Source organism: Anomaloglossus baeobatrachus, chromosome 1 (genome assembly GCF_048569485.1).
Source record: "Anomaloglossus baeobatrachus isolate aAnoBae1 chromosome 1, aAnoBae1.hap1, whole genome shotgun sequence".
NCBI lineage: Eukaryota > Metazoa > Chordata > Amphibia > Anura > Aromobatidae > Anomaloglossus > Anomaloglossus baeobatrachus.
Window position 1 is genome coordinate 960,375,233 of NC_134353.1, and position 24,505 is coordinate 960,399,737.

The 24,505-nt window shown below is 43.2% G+C and overlaps 1 protein-coding gene across 1 annotated transcript in view; it reads right to left on the reverse strand.

Annotated features, from left to right (window-relative positions):
* Positions 1–7,730: 7,730 nt before the first annotated feature.
* LOC142257726 (uncharacterized) overlaps positions 7,731–24,505 on the reverse strand; it is a 34,490-nt gene continuing 17,715 nt past the window's right edge. The window contains exons 3-8 of the mRNA XM_075329886.1: positions 18,028–18,106; positions 16,846–17,022; positions 16,640–16,763; positions 16,491–16,558; positions 16,188–16,290; positions 7,731–14,099 (exon numbers count right to left, since the gene is read on the reverse strand). Of these exons, the coding sequence (XP_075186001.1) occupies positions 12,250–14,099; positions 16,188–16,290; positions 16,491–16,558; positions 16,640–16,763; positions 16,846–17,022; positions 18,028–18,105 (2,400 nt within the window). The 5' untranslated portion in view covers position 18,106 and the 3' untranslated portion in view covers positions 7,731–12,249. The remainder of the gene's footprint in view (positions 14,100–16,187; positions 16,291–16,490; positions 16,559–16,639; positions 16,764–16,845; positions 17,023–18,027; positions 18,107–24,505) is intronic.

Genomic DNA, 24,505 nt, shown 5'->3' on the forward strand with positions numbered 1-24,505 from the left:
TCATTGCTTGATCTGTTTACAATCAACATTGCATGCAGCAGCCACCACAGCCTCCAGACACTGTTCCCAGAGGTTCACTGTTTTCCCTCCCTGTAGATCTTACATTTTATGAGGGACCACAGGTTTTCTATGGGGTTCAGATCAGGTGAACAAGGGGCCATGTCCTTATTTTTTCATTTTTTAGACCTTTACTGGCCAGCCTCGCTGTGGAGTAGTTGGATGCATGTGATGGAGCATTGTCCTGCATGAAAATCATGTTTTTCTTGAACGATACCGACTTCTTCCTGTACCACTGCTTGAAGAAGTTGTCTTCCAGAAACTGGCAGTAGGTCGGGAAGTTGAGCTTCACTCCATCCTCAACCCGAAAAGGTCCCACAAGTTCATCTTTGATGACACCAGCCAATTCCAGTACCCCACCTCCACCTTGCTGGCGTCTGAGTCGGAGTGGAGCTCTCTGCCCTTTACTGATCCAGCCTCTGGCCCATCCATCTGGCCCATCAAGAATCACTCTCATTTCATCAGTCCAGAAAACCTTTGAAAAATCAGTCTTAAGATATTGTTTGGCCCAGTCTTGACGTTTGATCTTATGTTTCTTGTTCAGAGGTGGTGGTTTTTCAGCCTTCCTTACCTTGGCCATGTCCCTGAGTATGGCACACCTTGTGCTTTTTGATACACCAGTAACGCTGCAGCTCTGGAATATGGCCAAACTGGTGGCAAATGGCATCTTGGCAGCTTCACGCTTGATTTTCCTCAATTCATGGGCAGTTATTTTTCGCCTTTTTTGCCCAACACGCTTCTTGCGACCCTGTTGGCTATTTGTCATAAAAACGCTTGATTGTTCGGTGATCACGCTTCAAAAGTTTGTCAATTTCAAGACTGCTGCATCCCTCTGCAAGACATCTCACAATTTTGGACTTTTCAGAGTCCGTCAAATCTCTCTTCTGACCCATTTTGCCAAAGGAAAGGAAGTTGCCTAATAATTAAGCACACCTTATATAGGGTGTTGATGTCATTACACCGCACCCCTCATCATTACAGAGGGGCACATCACCGGATTTACTTCATTGGTAATTGGCTCTCAAGAATATACAGCTTGGAGTAGGACGACATGTATAACAAGTATCATGGGATAAAAATACTCATTTGCCTAAAAATTCTGCACACAGTGTATTCACTATAGGTAGGGTAGAAATCCAGCAATCAGGTCCAAAATAGGTTAAAAATTCATTCTTTCTTTATTTCATGTTCAAGTTAAAAAAATTTCCATCATGAATTCATAGGGAATACAGGTGACAGGACGCGTTTCGAACAGAGTAGTTCTTAGACAGACTAAGAAGTACTCTGTTCGAAACGCGTCCTCTCACCTGTATTCCCTATGAATTCATGATGGAAATTTTTTTATCTTGAACATGAAATAAAGAAAGAATGAATTGGACCTGATTGCTGGATTTCTACCCTACCTATGCTGCTGCTGAGGTCTGCCTACCTCTTTTTCTGTGCACGGTCCGGAATTGATCTCGGGTACAGGTGAGCGGGGTCACCCCCCTTTTGTCTTAGTGTATTCACTATGGTATACTAGATACACATGACACATGTGTCTCCACCCCCACACATTACACATGCGGCTCCGCCCCCCACACATTACACACGGCACCGCCCCTTGCACATTATACATGCGGCTCCGCCCCCGCACATTACACACTCGGCTCCGTCTCCGCACATTACTCATGCGGTTCCGCTCTGTGCTACACAGCGAGACTGTTGCTGTGACAATTGGCCCCATGGGTAAAGACACAAACAGTCTGTGATGAGGCAGGGTTGGTCGATAGGATACGATGCAGCAGCCAGTATAGCAGACTTGACTGAAGGGGTACGTGTTGACAGATAACCCTGTGGTGTCCGGCTGCAGAATATCGCTGCGTTTGGCTGCACAATTTGCTCCTTGATGTTTCATTCTTTCTTCTCTGGTGTGAATTGAGTTCCATGTATCTTCTCTGTCAGGGTTAAATCTTTCCCCTTTAGGACCCTGCGGATAATTTGGCAATTCAGTTGCCAATTCTTATCCCCACTCCCTGTGTCCATATAAACCTGCATTACCCCTCAGTTTGTCGCTTGTGGTATTCCTATACTGTCCAGATTTCAGGCAGTTGGCTTGGAATCCTGTGTGGAGACACGATGTTGCATGTTGCTGTACTTCTCCCAAGGTCCTCCTGGAGATAAGTTGTCCATTTGTCACGTGTTTGTTTTCCCTGTTTGTTCTTTAGCAATTAGTGCTCATCCCATCCGGTCACTTCCTAAGGTCCATTTCAGGGTCAGCCAGGGTCTAGGTATCCTACTTGGCGCATAGGTGCAGAACCTATCTAGGACATCAGGGAAGCCAGGGGCCAGCAGGTTTTATCAGGGGTTACCATCTTCCCTAGATTCAGGGTTTCCCTCTTTCCTTCCCTCACTTTTCGTTGTTTGCTCAGTATTCCCCCATACCTAGCGTGACTTCACCAGCCGCACCTAAAAAAACCCACATGGTTCAGCGGCTTCAGGGTCTGTCCCTGGAGGTTGCAGACCTTCGGTCAGTTGTCCAGTAGTAGCAGCAGTCGGAAACTCCTGGTTTTGGAGATCCTGTGGGTAAGCAGGTCCAGCCTGAGTCCAAGATTGCTGTCCCAGACACGTTTTCTGGAGGCAGAGACACATTTTTGGCATACAGGGAGGTTTGTAAATTGTACTTCAGGCTTTGATCTTACTCTTTGGGCGATGAGGAGCAGTGAGTGGGATCCCCAATCATGGGCTTTTTCTCTGCCACCCTGTTCTGGTTGCCTCCAGTCGGTAGATGGATTTTTTGAGGCTTTAGGTTTCATCTATGATGATCCTGACCGAGACTCCTTGGCTGAGTCCAGGCTATGTTGCCTCAAGTAGGGAGATCAATCAGCAGATACTTATTGTTCAGAGTTTCTTAGATGGGCAACCAACACCAAATGGAATGACCCGGCTCTTAGAACCCAATTTTGTCAGGGCCTGTAAGTAAGGTTGAAAGATGCTTTGGTTATTTATGAGACCCTGTTCTAGGCTATATGTGTGGATAGACACGTCCGAGATTGATGAGATCACCTTGGGGGTCTTACTCCATTGCTGGGGAGAAGGGCAATCTAAGGGTTAACCTTCACTCATGGATTTGTAGGAGCCATGCAGTTTGGCAGGAGCTAATCCTTTGTATGATTCCACTGATTCACCATAAAAAAGGGTCAGATTTCTCTAAACAGTCGGACTCTGCCCAGCAGGGTTTTTCTTCTTTACAGAGATGTTATCCCACAGCACCTACACTCAAGGTACTGTCACACATAATGAGATCACTAGCGAGATCACAGCTGAGTCACCGTTTTGGTGACGCAGTAGCGATCCCGTTAGCGATCTCGTTATGTGTGACACTTACCAGCGATCAAGCCCCTGCTGTGAGGTCGCTGGTCGTTGCTGAATGGGCCAGGTCATTTTCTTCAAAGGCGACGTCCTGCTGGGCAGGACACATCGCTGTGTTTGACACTGTGTGACAGGGTCACAGTGACTGCTGAGATCGTTATACAGGTCGCTACTGCGACCTGTATTGTTCCTGCATCGCTGGTAAGATCTGACTGTGTGACATCTCACCTGTGACCTCCCAGCGACTTACCTGCGATCCCTATCAGGTCGCCTCGTTTTCGGGATCGCTGGTAAGTCGTTGTGTGTGACTGGGTCTTCGGTCAGCCTCAAGTTTCACAGCCATTTATTGTAGCGGTTGATGCATCAGAGGTGGGGGTTGGGGTTGTGTTGTCACAGGGTCCGTCACCTGGTAAATGGCATCTGTGTGGGGGTTTTTTCCCAAAAAATTGACTTAGGCCTTGAGAAACAATGATGTTGATGATAGAGACCTGTTGGCGATAAAGTTAGCTTTCAAGGAATGGCGTCATTGGCTAGAGGGGGCAGTTGATCCCATTACTGTAATCACAGTGTCACGGCCATCTTCCTACTATTCAGAGACTAGTGACAGGTTTTGGACTGGAGCCTCTCTTTTCTATCTTGACTCCTTAAGGCTATGTGTGCATATTGCATTCTATTCGGCAGCAGTAAGTCACTGCCTGTGCGTCTCAGAACGGAGCCGAAAAAGCTGCATTCTGAGATGCATTCGACAGAACGCAACGTGCACACATTCCTGTAGAATTCATGCATTCTGGATGCTTGCTCTGCCATAGACAGAGTGGGAAAAGCATCCAGAACGCACATTTTTGACAGTGCGGTCCCACTTGGCTCTGCAGCATCCCCATAGACTTGCAGCAGAGCCGAGTGGGACCGCACTGTCAAAATGAGCATGGCTGGCTGCAAGACAGAGCCGCGCAATCAGAATAAACTCTGATGAACTTCACCCGACTTCATTGTGATCGCGCGGCTCTGTGCGTGTGCCGCAGCTTGATTTGCGGTCACACGTGAAGGACTCACCTGTGATCGCAAATCCCGAGTGACTGCAGTGAGCCGCGCGATCAGCTGTGCTTTCACTCAGGTTACTCGCGGCCACAGCTGCAGTCCTCCACCTGAGAGCGGTGGCCGCGAGTAACCTCAGTGACAGCACAGCTGATTGCACGACTCACTTCAGTTGCTGCATGGAGCTGACAGGAGCGGAGGTGTTCTACTGCTGCTCCTGTCAGCTTCCGATGTAGCAGAGCTGGAAGCATCGTAGGACCTTGCGTGGATTACGTCGGACCTGGAGGTGTTTTTGAGGGGTTAATAAAGTGGTGAAAGAGGGTGTTTTTTTGGATTTCATTACAAATAAAGGATTTTTTGGATGTTTGTGTTTATTTTCTTTAACTTACAGGTTAATCATATAAGGTATCTCAGGGAGACGCCTGCCATGATTAACCTAGGACTTAGTGGCAGCTATGGGCTGCCATTAACTCCTTATTACCACGTTTGCCACCGCACTAGGGCAATTCGGGATGAGCCAGGTAGAGTCCCGGGACTGTCACATCTAATGGATGCGGCAATTCCGGGCGGCTGTTGGATGATATTGTTAGGCTGGGGGGCTCCCCATAACGTGGAGCTCCCCATCCTGAGAATACCAGCCTTTAGCTTTAGTGTGGTTTAGTGTGGCTGGTATCCACATTGGGGGGGGACTCTACTTTGTTTTTTTAAAAAGTATTTACTTTTTTTACTGCTCGATATAGACACGCCCACCGGCAGCTGTGATTGGTTGCAGTGAGACAGCTGTCACTCAGCGTGGGGGCGTGTCTGACTGCAACCAATCATAGGCGCCGGTGGGCGGGGGAAGCAGGGAGAGACCGACATCGACAGAGAGATAGAGACATAGAGAAAGACCGACCGACAGAGAGAGAATGACCGAAAGACCTCCCTTTGTAATGTCAAAAAAACATGCGGATTGCAACAAAAATGTAGTGCAAACGCACTGCATAACATTTTGGTAGTGTTTTTCTACAACTCATTGATTTCAATGGGTGTAGAACGCTGCCAAAACGGAAAAAAGAAGTGACATGCTGCTTTTCTAAACGCAGAGATTTTGTCAAACTTTTGGCAAGCAAAACGCTGCGTTTCAAAAAGCATTGTGCGCACAGATTTTGCATAATTCTCATAGACTTTGCTGGGGAAGCAGAACGCATGCATTTTGTCAATGACACAGTGCAGTTGTAAACGCAGCCAAAACGCAGAAAAAAACACAAGGTGCGCACATAGCCTAACAGGAGTTTCCTTTTGTTTGGTGTCTCATGAGTTAAATGTCATTTTTTTGCCAGCAGCTAATAGCAGTGCAGGTCAGCTGTAGCTGCTTTGAGCCCACACCCTTTAGGTTTAAACCCTTCACCCCGGGCAATTTTTCGTTTTTCCAAGGTTTTATCTACTCTTTGTCTTCCGAGAGCCATAACTGTTTTAGTTTTCCATCATCTTGCCATATAAGGCCTAATTTTTTGTGGGATGAGTTATACTTTTAAATGAAACCATAAGTTTTACCATAAACTGGAAAACAGCAAAACAAAATTCAAATTGCAAAAAAAGTGCAATTGCACAATTATTTTTTGGGATATTTTATTCACTGTGTTCACTATATGGGAAAACTGATGTATGGGTGTGATGCCTCATGTCGGTACAAGTTCGTAGACACCAAACATGTATAGGTTTACTTTTATCTAAGGGATGGAAAAAAATTCAGAAGTTTGTCCAAAAAAAGTGGCGCACTTTCTGCATGCTTTTCCGTGATCGGTAACGTTCTAATTTTTCGTGATATGGGGCTCAATAATGGCTTAGTTTATGTGTCTCGAGCTGGTGTTTTTGTTGGTACCATTTTTGCACAGATGCTCTGTTTTGATCGCCTGGTATTGCATTTTGCGCAAAATTTGCCACAAAAAAAAAAAATATCATGGTGTTTGGAATTTTGTCGCTATGCCGTTTACCGATCAGGTTAATTGATTTTATATTTTCAGAGATTGGGCTTTCTGAACTCAGCAATACCAATTATATGTATTTTTTTATTGTTTAATTTTCATTGCTGCAAATAGGGGGTGAATTGACCTTTTAGTTTTATTTTTTTCATTCTTTAAAACTTTTCTTTTTCCTTTTTTTTTTAAATTTTACTAATCCCTCTAGGGGACTATAAGGATCAGCAGTCTGATCGCTGGTTCATTTCTGCTAATCAGAGCTGCAACAGCTCTGCTCAGCAGAAATGCTGCGTTGCTGTTATATTTGGCGTTCTGTTGGCTCTAATAGGAAATACGTCATGATAGCGACCGGGGTCATCACATGACCTGTCGCTATCATGGCAACCATCAGCTCCCCGTGGTCACGTCACGGGGCCTTTGATGGCAGCGGGGAACAGCGGGTTCACCTCCGCAGCCATTTAAATCTAAGGGATTAACGGGCGCGGGTAGTTCAAATGAGAAGATATGTGCATGAATCACAAAAAAACTGGGGTCCTTATACTCCAGTGGTGTCTTACTGAAGGGGGGCAGCAGCGGTCGTGGAGCAGAGTCACACCAGGCAGGGGGGGGTGATGCTGGCTGTTGTGCTGGCTGAGGTTGGGGCGGTTTTGCTGGCTGAGGTGGGGGCGGCTGTGATGACTGCGATGGACATGGCTGTTATGGCTGCAATGTGGCTGGCTGTGTGCAGTAGGGTGGCAGGTGTCCCAGGTGCTCTATCGGCGGTGTGGGCTTCAAAGAAATGGTGCCCAGAATTGGCGCTTGTGTAGATTAGATCTTGAGCCGAGAGCTCCATCTGCGCATGCGCCGACTCCGGGCGGCATTATTTGAAGTTCTGCACCACCGTTAGTGCATCTCACCTGCCACACCACCCTGCTCCACATAACCCCACCGCACCGCTGACAGAGCATTTCACCCACCACACCGCCAACAGAGCATCTCACCCACTGCACCACCCTGCTCCACCCAGCCCCACCACATCAATGACAGAGCATCTCACCCGCCACACTACCCTGCTCAACACAAGCCCCACCCCAGTCACCACACCACTAACAGAGTGCATCTTATAATCCAAAAAATACAGTAATTGTTTATTGTGCCTATGAAACCTTTTTTTCATTGTTAAAACGTAATAAAAAAATTACTTATTTACAAAAAAAAACAAAAAAAAAAAAACAGCTTGCGGACACCAAGCCCCCTTAATAGTAATGCAGACTCATAACCCAGGAATAAAAAGGAAAAAAAAATACTTTACTGAAATAAATTCTTCTCCACACCTTCTATAGTTCACCATTTTATTAAAAATATTGATAGCATGCCATCTGATGTAGTTCACCAAATCCAACGTAGTGCACATACAAAAACCTGAAATAGTATACACAAAAAACTCCTTTATTATTAAAAAAAGGGGTATTGATATATTTAGCAGGCATAGTATAGTCATTGTATACAAGGGGCCAGAATATAGTAATTATATATTCAGGGGGGAGGGGCAGTGTGTGCGTGAGATATATATATATATGTATACACACACACACACACACAAAACTCAGTGACACACAGTACAGGGATTATATAATACTTTGGAAAAGTATTTATACCATGTGAACTTTTCCACTTTTTTTTTCCCGTTGCACCCACATTAATTGTGTTTTACTGAGATTTTCTGTGATATAAACACTACGTAGCAAGTATTTGTGAAGTGTAAAGGGAATGATACCTAATTTTCTAAATAATTTCAAAATATAAATCTGAAAATTCTGACGTGCATTTGTTTTCAGTCCCCTGTATTCTGATACATCTAAATAAAATCCTGCACAATCCTCATAATTAGTACATTGCGTCGACCTGGGTGTAATTTCTTCTCAGTATAACGACAGCTGTGCTGTGAAGGCCTCAGAGGTTTGTATGAGAACATCAGGGATCAAACAGCATCATGAAAACCAAGGAACACACCGGACAGGTCATGGATAAAGAGGTGAAGAGTAAAGCAGCGTTAGGTTATAAAAAATAGCCCAAGCTCTTAACACCTCAGAGAGCACTGTTCAATCCATCATCCAAAAAAGGAAGGAGTACAGCACAACTGCAAACTTACAAGACATGGCCATCTACCTAAATGGACATCCCAAGGAGGTCATTAGAGAAGCAGCCAAGAAGTCCATGGTCACTGGAGGAGTCACAGAGGCCACAGCTCAGGGGGAGAATCTGAGCACAGGACGACTATTAGGCCTTGTACGCACACTACGTTTTTTACCGCAGATTTGCAGTGGTTTTTGCTGCAGAAAAGATGCGTTCATAACATTTCTGCAGTCCTTCCCCAGCAAAATCTATGGGAAAACCAAAATGCTGTGCACACACTGCATTTTTTTTCCGATAGGTTTTGTGCAGAAATTCTTCAGCAAAAAAGTAGCATGTCACTTCTTTTCCGCAGGTACCTGCGTTTAAGCCATAGATAATGGTAACAAACCGCAGGGACCGACCCGCTGAAAAACCGCAGTAAAACTGCATGCAGATTCCCTGTGCGTTTTTACCATGGTTTTTGCTGTGGGTGCGGAATTCTGCCAGAGGGTGCGTATTTTTCTTAAGAAAAGCAAATTTCTCAGTGCGCACAGACCCTTAAGCGGGCTTTACACGCTACGATATTGTTAGCAATATTGTACGCAAAAGCACCCGCCCCCGTCGTGCATGCGATTTCGTGTGATCGCTGCCGCAGCGAACATTATCGCTACGGCAGCGTCACACGCAGTTACCTGGTCGGCGGCGGCAATGTGACTGCCGAACAATCCCTCCTTCAAGGGGGACAGACGTTCGGCATCACAGCGACGTCACCGCGATGTCACTAAGCGACCGGCCAATCAAAGCGGAGGGGCGGAGATGAGTGGGACGTAACATCCCGCCCACCTCCTTCCTTCCGCATTGCGGCCGGTGGCAGGTAAGGGGACGTTCCTCGCTCCTGCGGTGTCACACACAGTGATGTGTGTTGCCGCAGGAGCGACGAACAACATCGATAATCAACCATTACCGATTTTTGGTTTTGGGACGACCTCTCCATGGTGAGCGCTTTTCACCATTTTTGAGGTCGCTGGTCAGTATTACACGCTGCGATATCGTTAATGACGCCGGATGTGCGTCACTAACAACGTGACCCCGACTATAAAACATTAATGATATCGTAGCGTGTAAAGCAGCCTTTAGTCGTAAACTTCACAATTCTGGCCGTTATTGAAGAGTGGCAAGGAGAAAGCCATTTTTGAAAGCAAGAATCTGTTTGCAGTTTGCAAAAAGCCATGTAGGGGATGCAACAAGAGTGTAAAACAAGGGGCTTTGGGCAGATGAGACCAAACTAGAACTTTTTGGGTTAAAGTGCTATCTGTGGTGGAAAACTAACACTGCACATCACCCTGAAAACACCATCCCATCACACATAGTGGTGGCCGCATCCTGCTGTGGGGAGGCTTTTCCTCAGCAGGGGCAGGGAAGCTGTTTAGAGGCGATCGGATAATGGATGGAGCTAAATACAGGGCAATAATGGAGGAAAACTTGTTAGAGACTGAAGAAGACTTGAGATTGGGGCATAGGTTCACCTTACAGTGGGACAACGGCCCTAACCATCCTGCAGAGCCACAATGGAGGGTTTAGATCAGCGTATATTCATGCATGTGAGCGGCCGAGTCACAGTCCAGACAGAAATCCCACGGAGAATCTGTAAAAAGCCTTGAAAATTGCTTCTCAAAGACAAATCCATCCAATATCACTGAGCAATAGCGAGTGTGCAAAGAAGGTCAAATTAATAGTATGGTTTGATATTGCTATACAATGATTCAACATCAATACTAGCCAGTTAGGTGTCAGAGCTAACAATAAGTTAATTTATCCTGATGCCGTGTCCTTTGTATCCAGAAGATAGGATGGCAAACTCGTACCAAAAGCAGCAAGTATTTGGTCTACATATTCGCTGATTCCGTTGGTGAGGTTATCATTACCAGGATAACGGGGCGGCCAGGGATAGGGCGAGATCACTTATGCACTTTAGGAAGTCCATAGAATTAATCAATCGTGGGACTGGGACTTACTCAGACCTAAATCTAAAACACCTCCAGCATTCTCTCAGTATAAACTTTTGTCGATCTTGTTATTCAAGATCTCAAATATGGAGAACCTACTAAAAGTAGAATTTCCGCTAATCTCTCAGGCCTCGAATGTCAGGTAATGACATGACTTGCAATCGAATGAAAATGACCCTATTGAGAAATTGTGGCCCATTCTTAAATGGGAGACTTACGATGAAGAATAGTCACCTCTCTCTAGGGGCCGGTGGTCGGTGTTGCGCAAAAAGTTGATTGTCAACATATTCAGAAACATTCGGAAGAGAAGGACGGCCATAAAGTTACATAATTACATAGGATGAATAAAGACTTATGTCCATCAAGTTCAAACTTTCTCCACCAATTATACATTCTTTGTCACATTACTACATCGGCACTGAGATTTTTTTTAAGACATATCAGAAAAGAAACAATTGAGATACAAAATTTACGTTTTTCATTTAGTTGCCCAATAATTCTACACAAATTGATATTCTCCTAAGAGACAAAACCACACTTTTACTTTCTTAAACATAGAGGTTACAGGTTTATTATTAGCCACACATCGAAGCCCTCTTCACCTCCTGCCGACTACACGTCAAAAATATCTCCCGGATTCGTACATTCCTTAACCAAGAATCAGCAAAAACATTAGTGCATGTCTTCATCATCTCCCACCTAGACTACTGCAACCTCTTGCTCTCTGGCCTCCCTTCCATCACTGTTGCACCTCTCCAATCTATCATAAAATCTGCAGCCCGATTAATCCACCTCTCCCCTCGCTATTCCCCGACCTCTCCTCTCTGTCAAACCCTTCACTGGCTTCTCATTGACCAAAGACTCCATTTCAAAACACTAACCATGACCTACAAAGCCATCCACAACCTGTCTCCTCCCTACATCTGTGACCTAGTCTCCCAGTACTTACCTGCACGCAACCTCAGATCCTCACAAGATCTCATTCGCTTCTTCCATCTTATCTCCTCTTCCCATAATCGCATACACGATTTCTCCCGTGCCTCCCCCATACTCTGGAACACTCTACCCCAATATATCAGACTCTCACCTACTGTGGAAACCTTCAAAAGGAACCTGAAGACCCACCTCTTCCGAAAAGCCTACAACCTGCAGAAACTCTCTGACCAGTACATCCAGCTGTGTCCTCACCTACTTTACCCTCACCCAACCCCTGTAGACTGTGAGTCCTCGTAGGCAGGGTCCTCTCTCTCCTCCTGTACTAGTCTGTTTGTGTAATGTTCATGATTGTTGCACTTATTTTTATGCATACCTTTTTCACTTGTAAAGCGCCATGGAATAAATGGTGCTATAATAAATAATAATAAATAACCTTTTGGACTGACCAACATCACTGGAGTTATTCAATAATAAGAATTGTCGTCAGAAATACAAATTGCCTAATAATGGGGCAAACAGTGTATAGCTGTACACAATAGGCCACCCATCTCTCCCTCATCTCCTCAGGTTCTGAGGATATATCGTACCATCAAAGGACTACACAAGACAAGCCCATATAGAAGCATGGAAGCTTTTTCGCAAAGTATGTTATGGATTGGTAACAAGATTTAGGATAGCTATATAGTAATCAAAAATATTCAACACACAAGGTATATATATTATATATATATTTCTCAATCATCATTTCATCTTTACCTTGCAAGTAACAGTTATATTTCTTATACTATATCCCAATAAAAAAAAAATCACTACTTCCCTATGTGAATTCTTTGGTGTGCAATTAGAACAGACTTTTGATTAAAAGACTTTCCACATAAAGAACATGAATACGGCTTCTCCCCTGTGTGAATTCGTTGATGCCTTATAAGATCCGATTTCTGGCTAAACCATTTTCCACATACTGAACATGGAAATGCCTTCTCCTTTATGTGAGTTCTTTGATGCTGAATAAGATCTGATTTAGCATTATAATTTTTTCCACATTTTAAACATAAAAAGGGTTTTACTCCTTTGTGAGTTTTTTGATGGTTAAAAAGATTTATTTTTTGAATAAAACATTTTCCACATTCTGAGCAGGAATACGGCTTCTCTCCTTTGTGAATTTTTTGATGTGTAACCAGATTTGATTTACTACTATAATGTTTCCCACATTCAGAACATGAAAACGGCTTCTCCCCTGTGTGAGTTTTTTGATGATCAGCAAGATTTGATTGCCAAGTAAAACATTTCCCACAATCTGAGCATGAAAATGGCTTCTCCCCTGTGTGAATTCTCAGATGTGCTATAAGATTTGATTTAAACCTATAACGTTTTCCACATTCTGGACATACAAATGGCTTCTCCACTGTGTGAATTCTCTGAAGGTTAGAAAAATCTGACAGCTGAGCAAAACATTTCCCATCATCAGGACATGAAAATGGCTTCTCTTCTGAGTGAGTTTTTTGATGTTCAACAAGATGTGATTTCTGGATAAAAGATTTGCCACATTCCGGACATGAATGTGGCTTCTCACCTGAGTGAATTCTCTTATGTCTAAGAAGAACAGATTTCTGAGAAAAACATTTTCCGCATTCTAAACATGAAAATGGTTTCTCTCCTGTGTGAGTCTTCTGATGCTGCAGAAGACTTGATTTTCGAGTAAAACTATTGCCACATTGTGAGCATGAATATGACTTTTCCCCTGTGTGACTTTTCCTATGTTTATCAAGAATTGATTTCTGAGAAAAACATTTCCCACATTCTAAACATAAAAATGGTTTTTCTCCAGTGTGAGTTTTCTGATGTTCAACAAGACTTGATCTTCGGGTAAAACGATTCCCACATTCAGAGCATGAATACGGCTTCTCTCCTGTGTGAATTCTTTGATGTTTAACAAGAACTGATTTATGAGAATAAGATTTCCCACATTCTAAACATGAAAATGGTCTCTCCCCCGTGTGAACTTTCTGATGCTCAATAAGACTTGATTTTCGAGTAAAACTATTCCCACATTCCGAGCATGAATACGGTTTCTCTTCTGTGTGAGATTTAAGATGATTAACAAAACTTGAGTTCTGCGTAAAACATTTTCCACATTCTGGGCATGAAAAGGGCTTCTCTCCTGAATGAATTCTCTGATGTCTAACAAGATCCGATTTCTGCATAAAACATTTCCCGCATTCTGAACAAGAAAATGGCTTCTCCCCTGTGTGAGTTTTTTGATGGCCAATTAAAATTGATTGCCAAGCAAAACATTTTCCACATTCTGAACATGAAAATGGTTTCTCTCCTGTGTGGATTCTTTGATGTCTAACAAGATCAGATTTCTGGGAACAACATTTGCCACATTCTGAACATGAAAATGTCTTCAGCCCTGTGTGAGCTCTTTGATGCTGAAAACCTTTTATGTAACTTTTGTTTTTCTTTTGTGCAACAATCTTTATTGAACCAGGAGACAGGGCTTGTTTAAAAGCATCACATGACAGATCTTGGATATGACGGGCTGAGGGTATATCTGGGATATGCGCATGTTCTTTATATTTCTGATGTGTAATACCACAATCATCAGCTTTAAAATCTAAAGATAGTAGACGTCCCTCTGAGCTCCTAGTACAGTCATCTGCCAAAAATAAAACAGATTTTATTATTCTAAATTATTATATTAAGTTTACATTAAAACCTAGAGTTATATTTTATAGGCATTACCAAAGTTACCAAGGATATTATTATTGATGACTAGAGTTGAGTAAATCGATTTGCAGGACCATTAGTAATCTGTGGCTACTGCCTGGAAACTCTGTCAACCATCAACCTACCGGCATCCCCGGATCCTTTTTTCACTTAGCTGGTGTAATGCTCGTGGCCAGTGTAAAAGCAGCGAGCGGGATTGGTGAATCCACTGGACCACAAGGGGGACCCGGGCTTACCCTTTAGTGGGAGGGGCTTAACTAAGAGCTTATAGTGAGGCGGACGCCAGGTACCACTCCCAGGGCAGTGGCCAGGACTGTGGCAGCTGACCCCCAGGACAGGAGACGGACTCAGGTATAGACACAGGTGCAGGCAGGTACAGGCGGGATGGCTGGGGCAGACAGGCAGGCAGGTACGGTAAGATATGGAGGACACGTTAGTGATAGATAGGTATGGGAAGGCAGATACAGGGTGACGGAGACAGGGATAACGGCACAGGAACCTGACACTAGCTAGCAGAAGACTGGTATACGAACTAACTAAGGTTATTGTGCAGGCACCTCCCCTAATGGGAGGGTGTGTTAAATACATAGTGCCTCTCAGCAATAGGCTGAGAGGAATTTCCTAGAAATCGTGCAGTGGCACTTTAAGCATACTCCCAGGAGACCTGGGCTGCATGTACAGGCTCCAGCACACGTGGATGACCTGGGGGATACGGGGGGAGCACTCACTTGGCCGGCAAGGTAAGTCGGCATCCCTGCTGGTACGCCACCGCTACAGCTGGCTTTGTATGACATTGTGCACACATGATATCATGCTAGGCCGGCTAATCAACAGAGGAGCTGGGGATGTAAGATTTGTTTCCAACAGCCACAGAATACCAACTTGGCCAGTTGACCTGGTCGCTGCATATTTTTTTTTCACTCCTCTCTACTGATCCTTATTAGAAACAATACTCCATACACCAACACGTCGTACATTTAGTAGCGTTGGTGCTGAATATTGCAGCTTTGTTCCAATTTTAAAACCCTTTAAGTTCGATAACCACCTTAAAGCAAGATCAAGATGGCCACCAGGCCACCATCGTCATAGGACCATAGGTTGAAATCCAATATGCCTGATACTTTTTTCCTGAATATCTGCCATGAAGAGAGAATCAGGAAGCTCTAACAGACAGTTTATCTGCTGATCTGTGAAGATTGGCAGCTCCGGACGATTTGTGCCTAATGTATATCAGCATTCGGGCTCCGGACTCCAGTATCAGTCGTACTGCCTAGATGGAATGGTGTTCCCGAAACGACTCGACTATATCCACTGTCTCATATCGGGTACAACAAGAACAATGTGCGTGCCGGCCCTACATACAGCCACAGAGGAATGATACTTTAGCATCTAAAAACTTGATATGGAGGAGGAATCTGCAGCCCGAATGTGTAAACCTTTAGAAAACAGAATTTAACGGTATATGAAAAACTTAAGTGCATTTTTATTTTACATACATATATGTGTTTTTGATCTACAAATCATTTTTGCATTTGTGTCTCCATCAGGGTTTTGCAGTTTGTCTCTGTGTCGTGCTGTGTTGTTGGCTCCAGAATGATTTAACTGAGAATCCATCAGTGAGCGCATTCTGACTGGACGTTTGTAACAACCATTTAAAAACAAAAATCCTGATCTCCTTGCAGCGGATGAAGGACCACATCAAAGTGCAACTCTAAATTAATATAATCATAAATCAGGTGAGAAAAACAAAGAGAAAAGAGGTAGAAACTTCAAGTCAGAACGAGCTCAATAATGGATTCTCGGTGAAATCATTTTACACCAGCAAAAGAGAGTGAAAGCAAGTTTAATGAAACCAAATCCAATTGCAAAAATTAATTTTAACCCAAAATACATGCAATATAGTAAAAAAAAAAAAATTAAATAGTCTCACAGGTGTCCATATTCTTTAAAAATAGTTTAATTCTGTGACGGAGAGCAATGTGTGACTTGTGTGCGTTATTGGGTGGTCTGTACTCACCGGGGCGGTGATCTGTAGGAATCTCCTCGTTACTCCGCTGATCGCCCCTCACATTTCTCTCTGGAGAATTAATATTGCTCAGATCTTTATCCGGATCCAAAAGCTGCAAAACAAAATATTGTTAAAGTCCCCGGGAAAATTGGGTTAAGATCCGGACATGTGAGGTCTGTGGTCAGCTGTGATCCTGCCGTCTCCACCGCTCTCATTACACAAGTATAAACCATCTAATACTGGAGGAGAAAACAAGACTGAACACAAGGAGGTCACAGCCGTCTACACCTCATAGGGGAGATCTCCATCTACCTGAGGATCCTGTGGAGGAGGGGGAGGAGCGGGACATCTCTCTGGGGTCGTCCTCGCACTGGAGAGACCTGCAGGAGACACAGACAGGACGGACATCATTATTACATACAGATAATTATAGGCCGGGTGTATTCAGTCCTGTCTATTACCTGGTGATGTGCGGGGCTGGGGCTGCTCCATCATCACCTCCTTGTACCGCTCCTTGTGTCCTTCTAGATACTCCCACTCCTCCATGGAGAAATAGACGGTGATGTCCTGACACCTTATAGGAACCTGACAACACAATGATACCGTCATCACCCAGAATCCTCCAGTGCCGTCCTGTATAATGTCCCAGCATTCCCAGCAGCGTCACCTCTCCAGTCAGCAGCTCAAGCATCTTGTTGGTGAGTTCTAGGATCTTCTGGTCATTGATGTCCTCATGTATCCGGGGGTGGGGTGGAGGCCCCGGGATTGGGCTCAGGGTTCCTCCCCGTCCTTCACACACAGGGGCCTGACAGCGATCACTAGAGGTCTTCACTACTGTGTAATCCTGAGTGTGGAGACATTAATAATATCACTACAGACATTTCCAGAGTCCATCACCTCCCCGTTCATATCCTCTGTTACTCCCATAGATAATGATGTAATGTGATGACATCAGAGCCTCTCACCTCCCCGGTCATATCCTCTGTTATCCCCATAGATAATGATGTAATGTGATGACATCAGAACCTCTCACCTCTCCGGTCATATCCTCTGTTATTCCCATAGATAATGATGTAATGTGATGACATCAGAGCCTCTCACCTCCCCGGTCATATCCTCTGTTATTCCCATAGATAATGATGTAATGTGATAACATCAGAACCTCTCACCTCCCCGGTCATATCCTCTGTTATTCCCATAGATAATGATGTAATGTGATGACATCAGAACCTCTCACCTCCCCGGTCATATCCTCTGTTATTCCCATAGATAATGATGTAATGTGATGACATCAGAACCTCTCACCTTCCCGGTCATATCCTCTGTTATTCCCATAGATAATGATGTAATGTGATGACATCAGAGCTTCTCACCTCCCTGGTCATATCCTCTGTTATTCCCATAGATAATGATGTAATGTGATAACATCAGAACCTCTCACCTCCCCGGTCATATCCTCTGTTATTCCCATAGATAATGATGTAATGTGATGACATCAGAACCTCTCACCTCCCCGGTCATATCCTCTGTTATTCCCATAGATAATGATGTGATGTGATGACATCAGAGCCTCTCACCTCCCCGGTCATATCCTCTGTTATTCCCATAGATAATGATGTAATGTGATGACATCAGAGCCTCTCACCTCCCCGGTCATATCCTCTGTTATCCCCATAGATAATGATGTAATGTGATAACATCAGAACCTCTCACCTCCCCGGTCATATCCTATGTTATTCCCATAGATAATGATGTAATGTGATGACATCACAGCCTCTCACCTCCCCGGTCATATCCTCTGTTATTCCCATAGATAATGATGTAATGTGATGACATCAGAGCCTCTCACCTCTCCAGTAAGATGGAAGATTATCTCCAGCGTGAGGTTTAGTATCTTCTCCGCCATCTTATTCTTTTCTTCATTCATTCTAAATGGTAATAAGATGAGAAAATGTAGGTCTTCACTACTGTGTAATCCTGAGTGTGGAGACGTTAATAATATCACTACAGAGATTTCCAGAGTCCATCACATCCCGAGTGATATCCTATGTTATTCCCATAGATAATGATGTAATGTGATGACATCACCGCTGTCCTTCATCACTGCTTCTCTGCTGAGCTCCGCCGATTACAGTCACATAATCGTGATCAGCACCATAGGTCTGTGATACCAATGTGATATGACTGAAGAATGTGTGATTAGATAGGGATCATAATCAAAAGATAGGAGTGATCCCAGATATTATTTGACCTATCAATAATTCAGTATCAAAGAGATGTCCTTTGGATAACCAATTTCACTATGACCAAAGAATAAGATAATGAGGAAGTCACATTTACAGTTCCACTTACCGGAAACTTGTGGTTGGCTTAAAGACAGGTTTAAGGAAGCTTGCATATGAAATTTACGGCTCATTGCAATATTTCACTAACACTATGGTCAACTGTGGTCGGTCAGTTGTCAACTGGCAGGATGTGCAGGAAATGTGCAGGAAGCTGCTGGTGCCCACAGCAGTTTGTGGTCAAGTTACATGAACATGACTCAGCTGTCACATGCTGGTGACCATTTAAACACAACCTACAAAGTTTTCCTATAAAAATACACCGGACTCGCTTAATGTTAGGGAAACCTTCCAGGACATTGAAGTGTACGCACTGCTCCTGTGATGCAAGATGCCATGTTGTTTCCTTATCATTAAATCGAGTTCCCTCCGATGTGAAAGGATTGCTACAACAAACGGTAATGTTGATGCATATTTCTGTTATTGTATAAGATTCTATGACTATAGTTCTAAATGCCTATGTACCATTAACTATTCATGTGCTATTAAAATAAATAGTATCTTGCTATAAAGAATATTAGTATTCGTGCCTGATTAGGATATCAGTGAGCGCTTCGTAAGTATGGGCTTTCAGCCCCCTTTTTAGTAGAATTTAGCAAGACATAAATTGGCGTAGTCGGCAGGATTACTTCTATAAGAATTAACGAATTTTAATTAAAAACATATGTGATGACATCAGAACCTCTCACCTCCCCGGTCATATCCTCTGTTATTCCCATAGATAATGATGTAATGTGGTGACATCACAGCCTCTCACCTCCCCGGTCATATCCTCTGTTATTCCCATAGATAATGATGTAATGTGATGACATCAGAACCTCTCCAGATTTTTTTTTTAATCTTTTTGCATAGTGTCAAAATGTTCAGAAAACATAAGGATAATGTTAAGGAGGTCGTTGTGGAGATCCCGAGCTGGATTGAGGCTCCCTACAATTTTATAGCACATGAATTGGTCAATTGTGGATTGGCAGAACAATGGCAGAATAAGCTCAAGGGTTGTGAAGCTACTGATGTTGTGAATGTACTCAGTAGTGCCCCTGTGAAAACAGGTGATGTAGTGTCTTGTGGATTGGTAGAACAATGGCAGGACAAGCTTAAGGCTAGTGAAGCTACTGATGTTGTGAATGTACTCAGTGGTGCCCCTGTGAAAGCAGGTGATGTAGCGTCTTGTGAATTGGCAGAACAATGGCAGGATAAGCTTAAGGGTAGTGAAGCTACTGATGTTGTGAATGTATTCGGTAGTGTCCCTGTGAAAGCAGGTGATGTAGTGTCTTTAGCACGGCACATCTGGATTTTGGCAAGTGCATATAGTGTAATGCATGAGCGTAATCTAAAGATGCAGAAGAAAAGTTCCCAGATGGAACAAAAGATGATAGAATTATGTGGCCTGAAAACAGTTATGGAATGTAATACCAGACTGTTGAAGGATAAATTGGAACATTATCAGAATGTGGCAGAAAAAGCTGCCATAAAAATTGCTCAAAATAAGTACAAGAAAAGAAGAGGAAAAGTAAATAAAACCAAAGTACATAAAAGTATCGTCTCAGCTTCTATAAACTGGGATCCCGATACTTGGGATGGGGATGTGTGGGATTCATCTTCATCATCTGATGGCGAGGATTACCATAAAGGGAAGATTCAGGCTAATCCCGTAAGGAGGCGCCTAGAGAGGACAGAGAATGAGATCATCCGGGAACATGTCCGGGATGGTCAGGGGAATCTGCAATATGACGAAGATGGTAATGCCATCACAAATGAGAGAACGATTCCTCATGTAAAAAATCGAGTAACCATTGAAGATTACTCTCAGGGAGAAGTTGATAGCATTTTAACACAGTTTAGACAAAAACCAGGAGAAGGAGAAATTCCCTGGTTGGTCAGGGTGCACGATCTCGGAGGAGGTGGAGTGCACTTTGACGCCGGAGACATGGCAAAATTTGTCACCATGTCTCGTGACCCAGTAATTCAGAGATCAATAAAAAATTATTTTGTTGATCATAATGAGCAAGGTACTCAAAACTTAATCATGATCTTAGCCCATGCTTTTCTGGACAAATATCCATCAGAAGCAGACTTTCCTATCAATGATAAACCTTGGTATACCTTAAAAGATGGTATGGAAAGGCTGAAGGAAGAAGCAATGAGGAATGCTCTTCCTCTTTTGGGAATGGATGATGATTATCTCCAGTACCCATTGAAAGCCAGCATAAGAAATAGGCTGGTTAAACATGCTCCTCCAGCATACAAAACAGTTATTTTAACCTTAACTGTAGCGCTGACTGGAGAATCAATCGGTGTAGTTCTAGGGAGGATGAGGGAGTTACAGGATATGGGACAGTGGGATAAATCGTCCCCTGGAGGCCATGTTGGTAACAGTAAGCTAAACAATCCTGATTGGAAAGAGAAATCAGTAGGGGAGGCCCCACGAGTGTCTCGCAAAGACATGTTCCAGGCTTTGCTTAAAGCCGGGATCAATAAGGAAAGGATTGATGGAAAGGAGACAGGAGAATTATGGAAGTTATACAAACAGAAAGTTCTATCCACAAAGAAAGTGACCACTACAAATGTGGAAGAGGGTTCAAAAACCCCCAAGGTAAAGAAATCAGAGGGAAAAGGGGAAAAAACCCCAAAGAAAGTGTCTTGGGAAGATATTCAGTCAGTTTATCCATGGGAAGAACTGGCTGCAGCCGTGGCCACAAAGGTCACGGAAGGAAGGGCTAATACACAGACTGAAGTCTGTGTAAATGAAAGTTCAGAAGGAAGTGATTTACCATAGGTAGCCAGCCAAGCCCCCCTATTGATAAAAAGGGACGAACGTCCCTACGTCAATCTTAGCATACATTGGAAAGGGGGAAATGTTCAAAGAGTCCCAGCTTTGATTGACACGGGGGCGGAGGCTACTTTAATTCATGGAAACCCAGAAAAAATAAAAGGACCTCGAGTAAAAATTGCTGGACTAGGTGGTCAAGTGATCACCGGGGTTCAGACACAGGTAGCTTTGAAGATAGGTAATTTACCTATCAAGGCGTATACGGTACTGGTAGTACCTATACCAGAGTATATTTTGGGAATTGATATCCTAAAATGGATGACTCTTAATCGAACCGAAGGAAAATTCTCCTTTGGGGTTATGTCTTGTCATAAGGAAATGCAGATTTCACATTATATCAATGATATAATGATACAAGGACAAGATGAGCAAAGTGTGAAAGATCAATTGACAAAACTGGTTGCTCATATGAGGAGTAAAGGATGGGAAATCAATGATGCCAAGGTTCAAGGACCGTCTCAGGTGGTAACATTTCTAGGGATTCAGTGGAACAAGGGGCACAGAGAGATCTTGCCCAATGCCAGACAGAAAATTATTAATTTTCCGGTCCCTAAATCCAAACAGGAGACTCAGTCTTATATTGGATTGTTTGATTTTTGGAGACAACATATCCCTCATTTGGGACAAATGTTGGCTCCTTTGTACAAAGTAACGAGTAAAAAATATGAGTTCCACTGGGGAGAGGAACAGCAAAATGTGTTTGAGATGGTCAGGGAAGTGTGGCAAGACATTGAAGGGATTATTCAATCTACCAAGACCACTGTATTTCATTTCGATGCTCATGTCCCTACTAACTCACTTGAACGTTTGTTTAATTCAGAAGCAGATAAAGCAGCAGCCATCAGACAAATCAGTCCAACAGTTGACAAGACAAGGTACAGCTGTTTGGGCACACCAGAAAGAGCGACACCTTATTCAGCAGGTTTAGACCTCAGTACATTGGAAACTGTCGTGGTACCCCCAGGTAAGGTAAAACCAATTTCAACAGGATTGGGTTGCCAGATACCAAAGGATCATTATGGTCAAATAGCCACTACTAGTTTAGTGTTAAAAGGAGCCATAGTGGTGGGAGGGGTAATAGAGGCAGATTATCAGGGAGAAATCAAGGTACTGATGCTAAATTTGGGAAATGAACCTTTGATATTGATGAAACACCAGAAGGTGGCTCAGATGTTAATAATTCCAATAAACTTTTCTGAGATAAGAGAAGGAACTGCCCCGGCAGAATTAACAATACGGGGTACTAAAGGCTTTGGATACTCTAATATTACAAATGTAGGAGCAAAAATATGGATTCAAAACCTCCAAGGACCGCCCTCAGAGACAGAGGTAATAGCGGTCAGAAAAGATCGTACTCTCCTGATAATGAGACCAGGAGTGGAGAAGTGGGAATGTGTACCACAAGAAAAATGTCATTTACGAGAATAATAGTGTATCTTTATTTGCAGATGGTGTTGTAAATAAGCAGAATCCATGGTATCGGTTACTGGGAAGAGCTCGATAGTGATGAGATGGAGAAATTCCTGTGTTTGATGTTTGCCTCTTTGGTCGTTGGATGGACAAGTCTACATTAGGAGGAACCTATGGCGAATAAATTTCTGATGCACCATCACATTTTCAACACACAGATTGCTGGATCTGTACACATTCTTCGCTTACAGCCACCAATATTCCTTATCTGGATGTCTCGGTATCGATGGAGGAAATCTTAAAGTGGAAAAGTTGTTCTGATCATCTTGCTGATAAAGACACTTGAAATGTTCGTCTATAGAATACTACAGTACCCATTTCCGTAGTGGGATAGATCAATCTTCCATGGTGGCAAGGCAATTTGAATGCAACAGTCACCAATTTGCAATATCTGGCTTTTAAGGGAGGAATTTGGGTACCAAGAAATAAGACTGGACTGACCAACCTGGGATTCATCTCTATGGGGAATATAAAAATGTTTTGGGACAGCTATAAATACTGTAGATGCTTTTAAACCCAGCTTAGTGGAAAGGACAATTCATGATATGTTATGGCCTTATGCCAGTATGTTCATAAATGGGACTAGTGAAACTTGTAGTAACATATCGGGAAATGTAATGTGTAATGATTCCTTTGAATATCGAGCAAATGCCAAAACACATGATATTCAAGGGAGCTTTTCAGATAATATTGCTTTTAGTTTTAATATACTGTACAAAAGTAGTGAAAGTGCAACGTTTATCTAAACAAACCAAGAAAACAAAATTTGTGGCAAACAATATTTCTTGGTCATGGTATGGTATATTCCGAGTGATCTTCTTCTAGTGGAATACTGATGATGGAAAATAATCCCTGGGATCAAGGACCGATTGTGATACCAATGTGATATGACTGAAGAATGTGTGATTAGATAGGGATCATAATCAAAAGATAGGAGTGATCCCAGATATTATTTGACCTATCAATAATTCAGTATCAAAGAGATGTCCTTTGGATAACCAATTTCACTATGACCAAAGAATAAGATAATGAGGAAGTCACATTTACAGTTCCACTTACCGGAAACTTGTGGTTGGCTTAAAGACAGGTTTAAGGAAGCTTGCATATGAAATTTACGGCTCATTGCAATATTTCACTAACACTATGGTCAACTGTGGTCGGTCAGTTGTCAACTGGCAGGATGTGCAGGAAATGTGCAGGAAGCTGCTGGTGCCCACAGCAGTTTGTGGTCAAGTTACATGAACATGACTCAGCTGTCACATGCTGGTGACCATTTAAACACAACCTACAAAGTTTTCCTATAAAAATACACCGGACTCGCTTAATGTTAGGGAAACCTTCCAGGACATTGAAGTGTACGCACTGCTCCTGTGATGCAAGATGCCATGTTGTTTCCTTATCATTAAATCGAGTTCCCTCTGATGTGAAAGGATTGCTACAACAAACGGTAATGTTGATGCATATTTCTGTTATTGTATAAGATTCTATGACTATAGTTCTAAATGCCTATGTACCATTAACTATTCATGTGCTATTAAAATAAATAGTATCTTGCTATAAAGAATATTAGTATTCGTGCCTGATTAGGATATCAGTGAGCGCTTCGTAAGTACGGGCTTTCAGCCCCCTTTTTAGTAGAATTTAGCAAGACAAGGTCCTTCACCAAAACTTCTCCTCTGCTTATC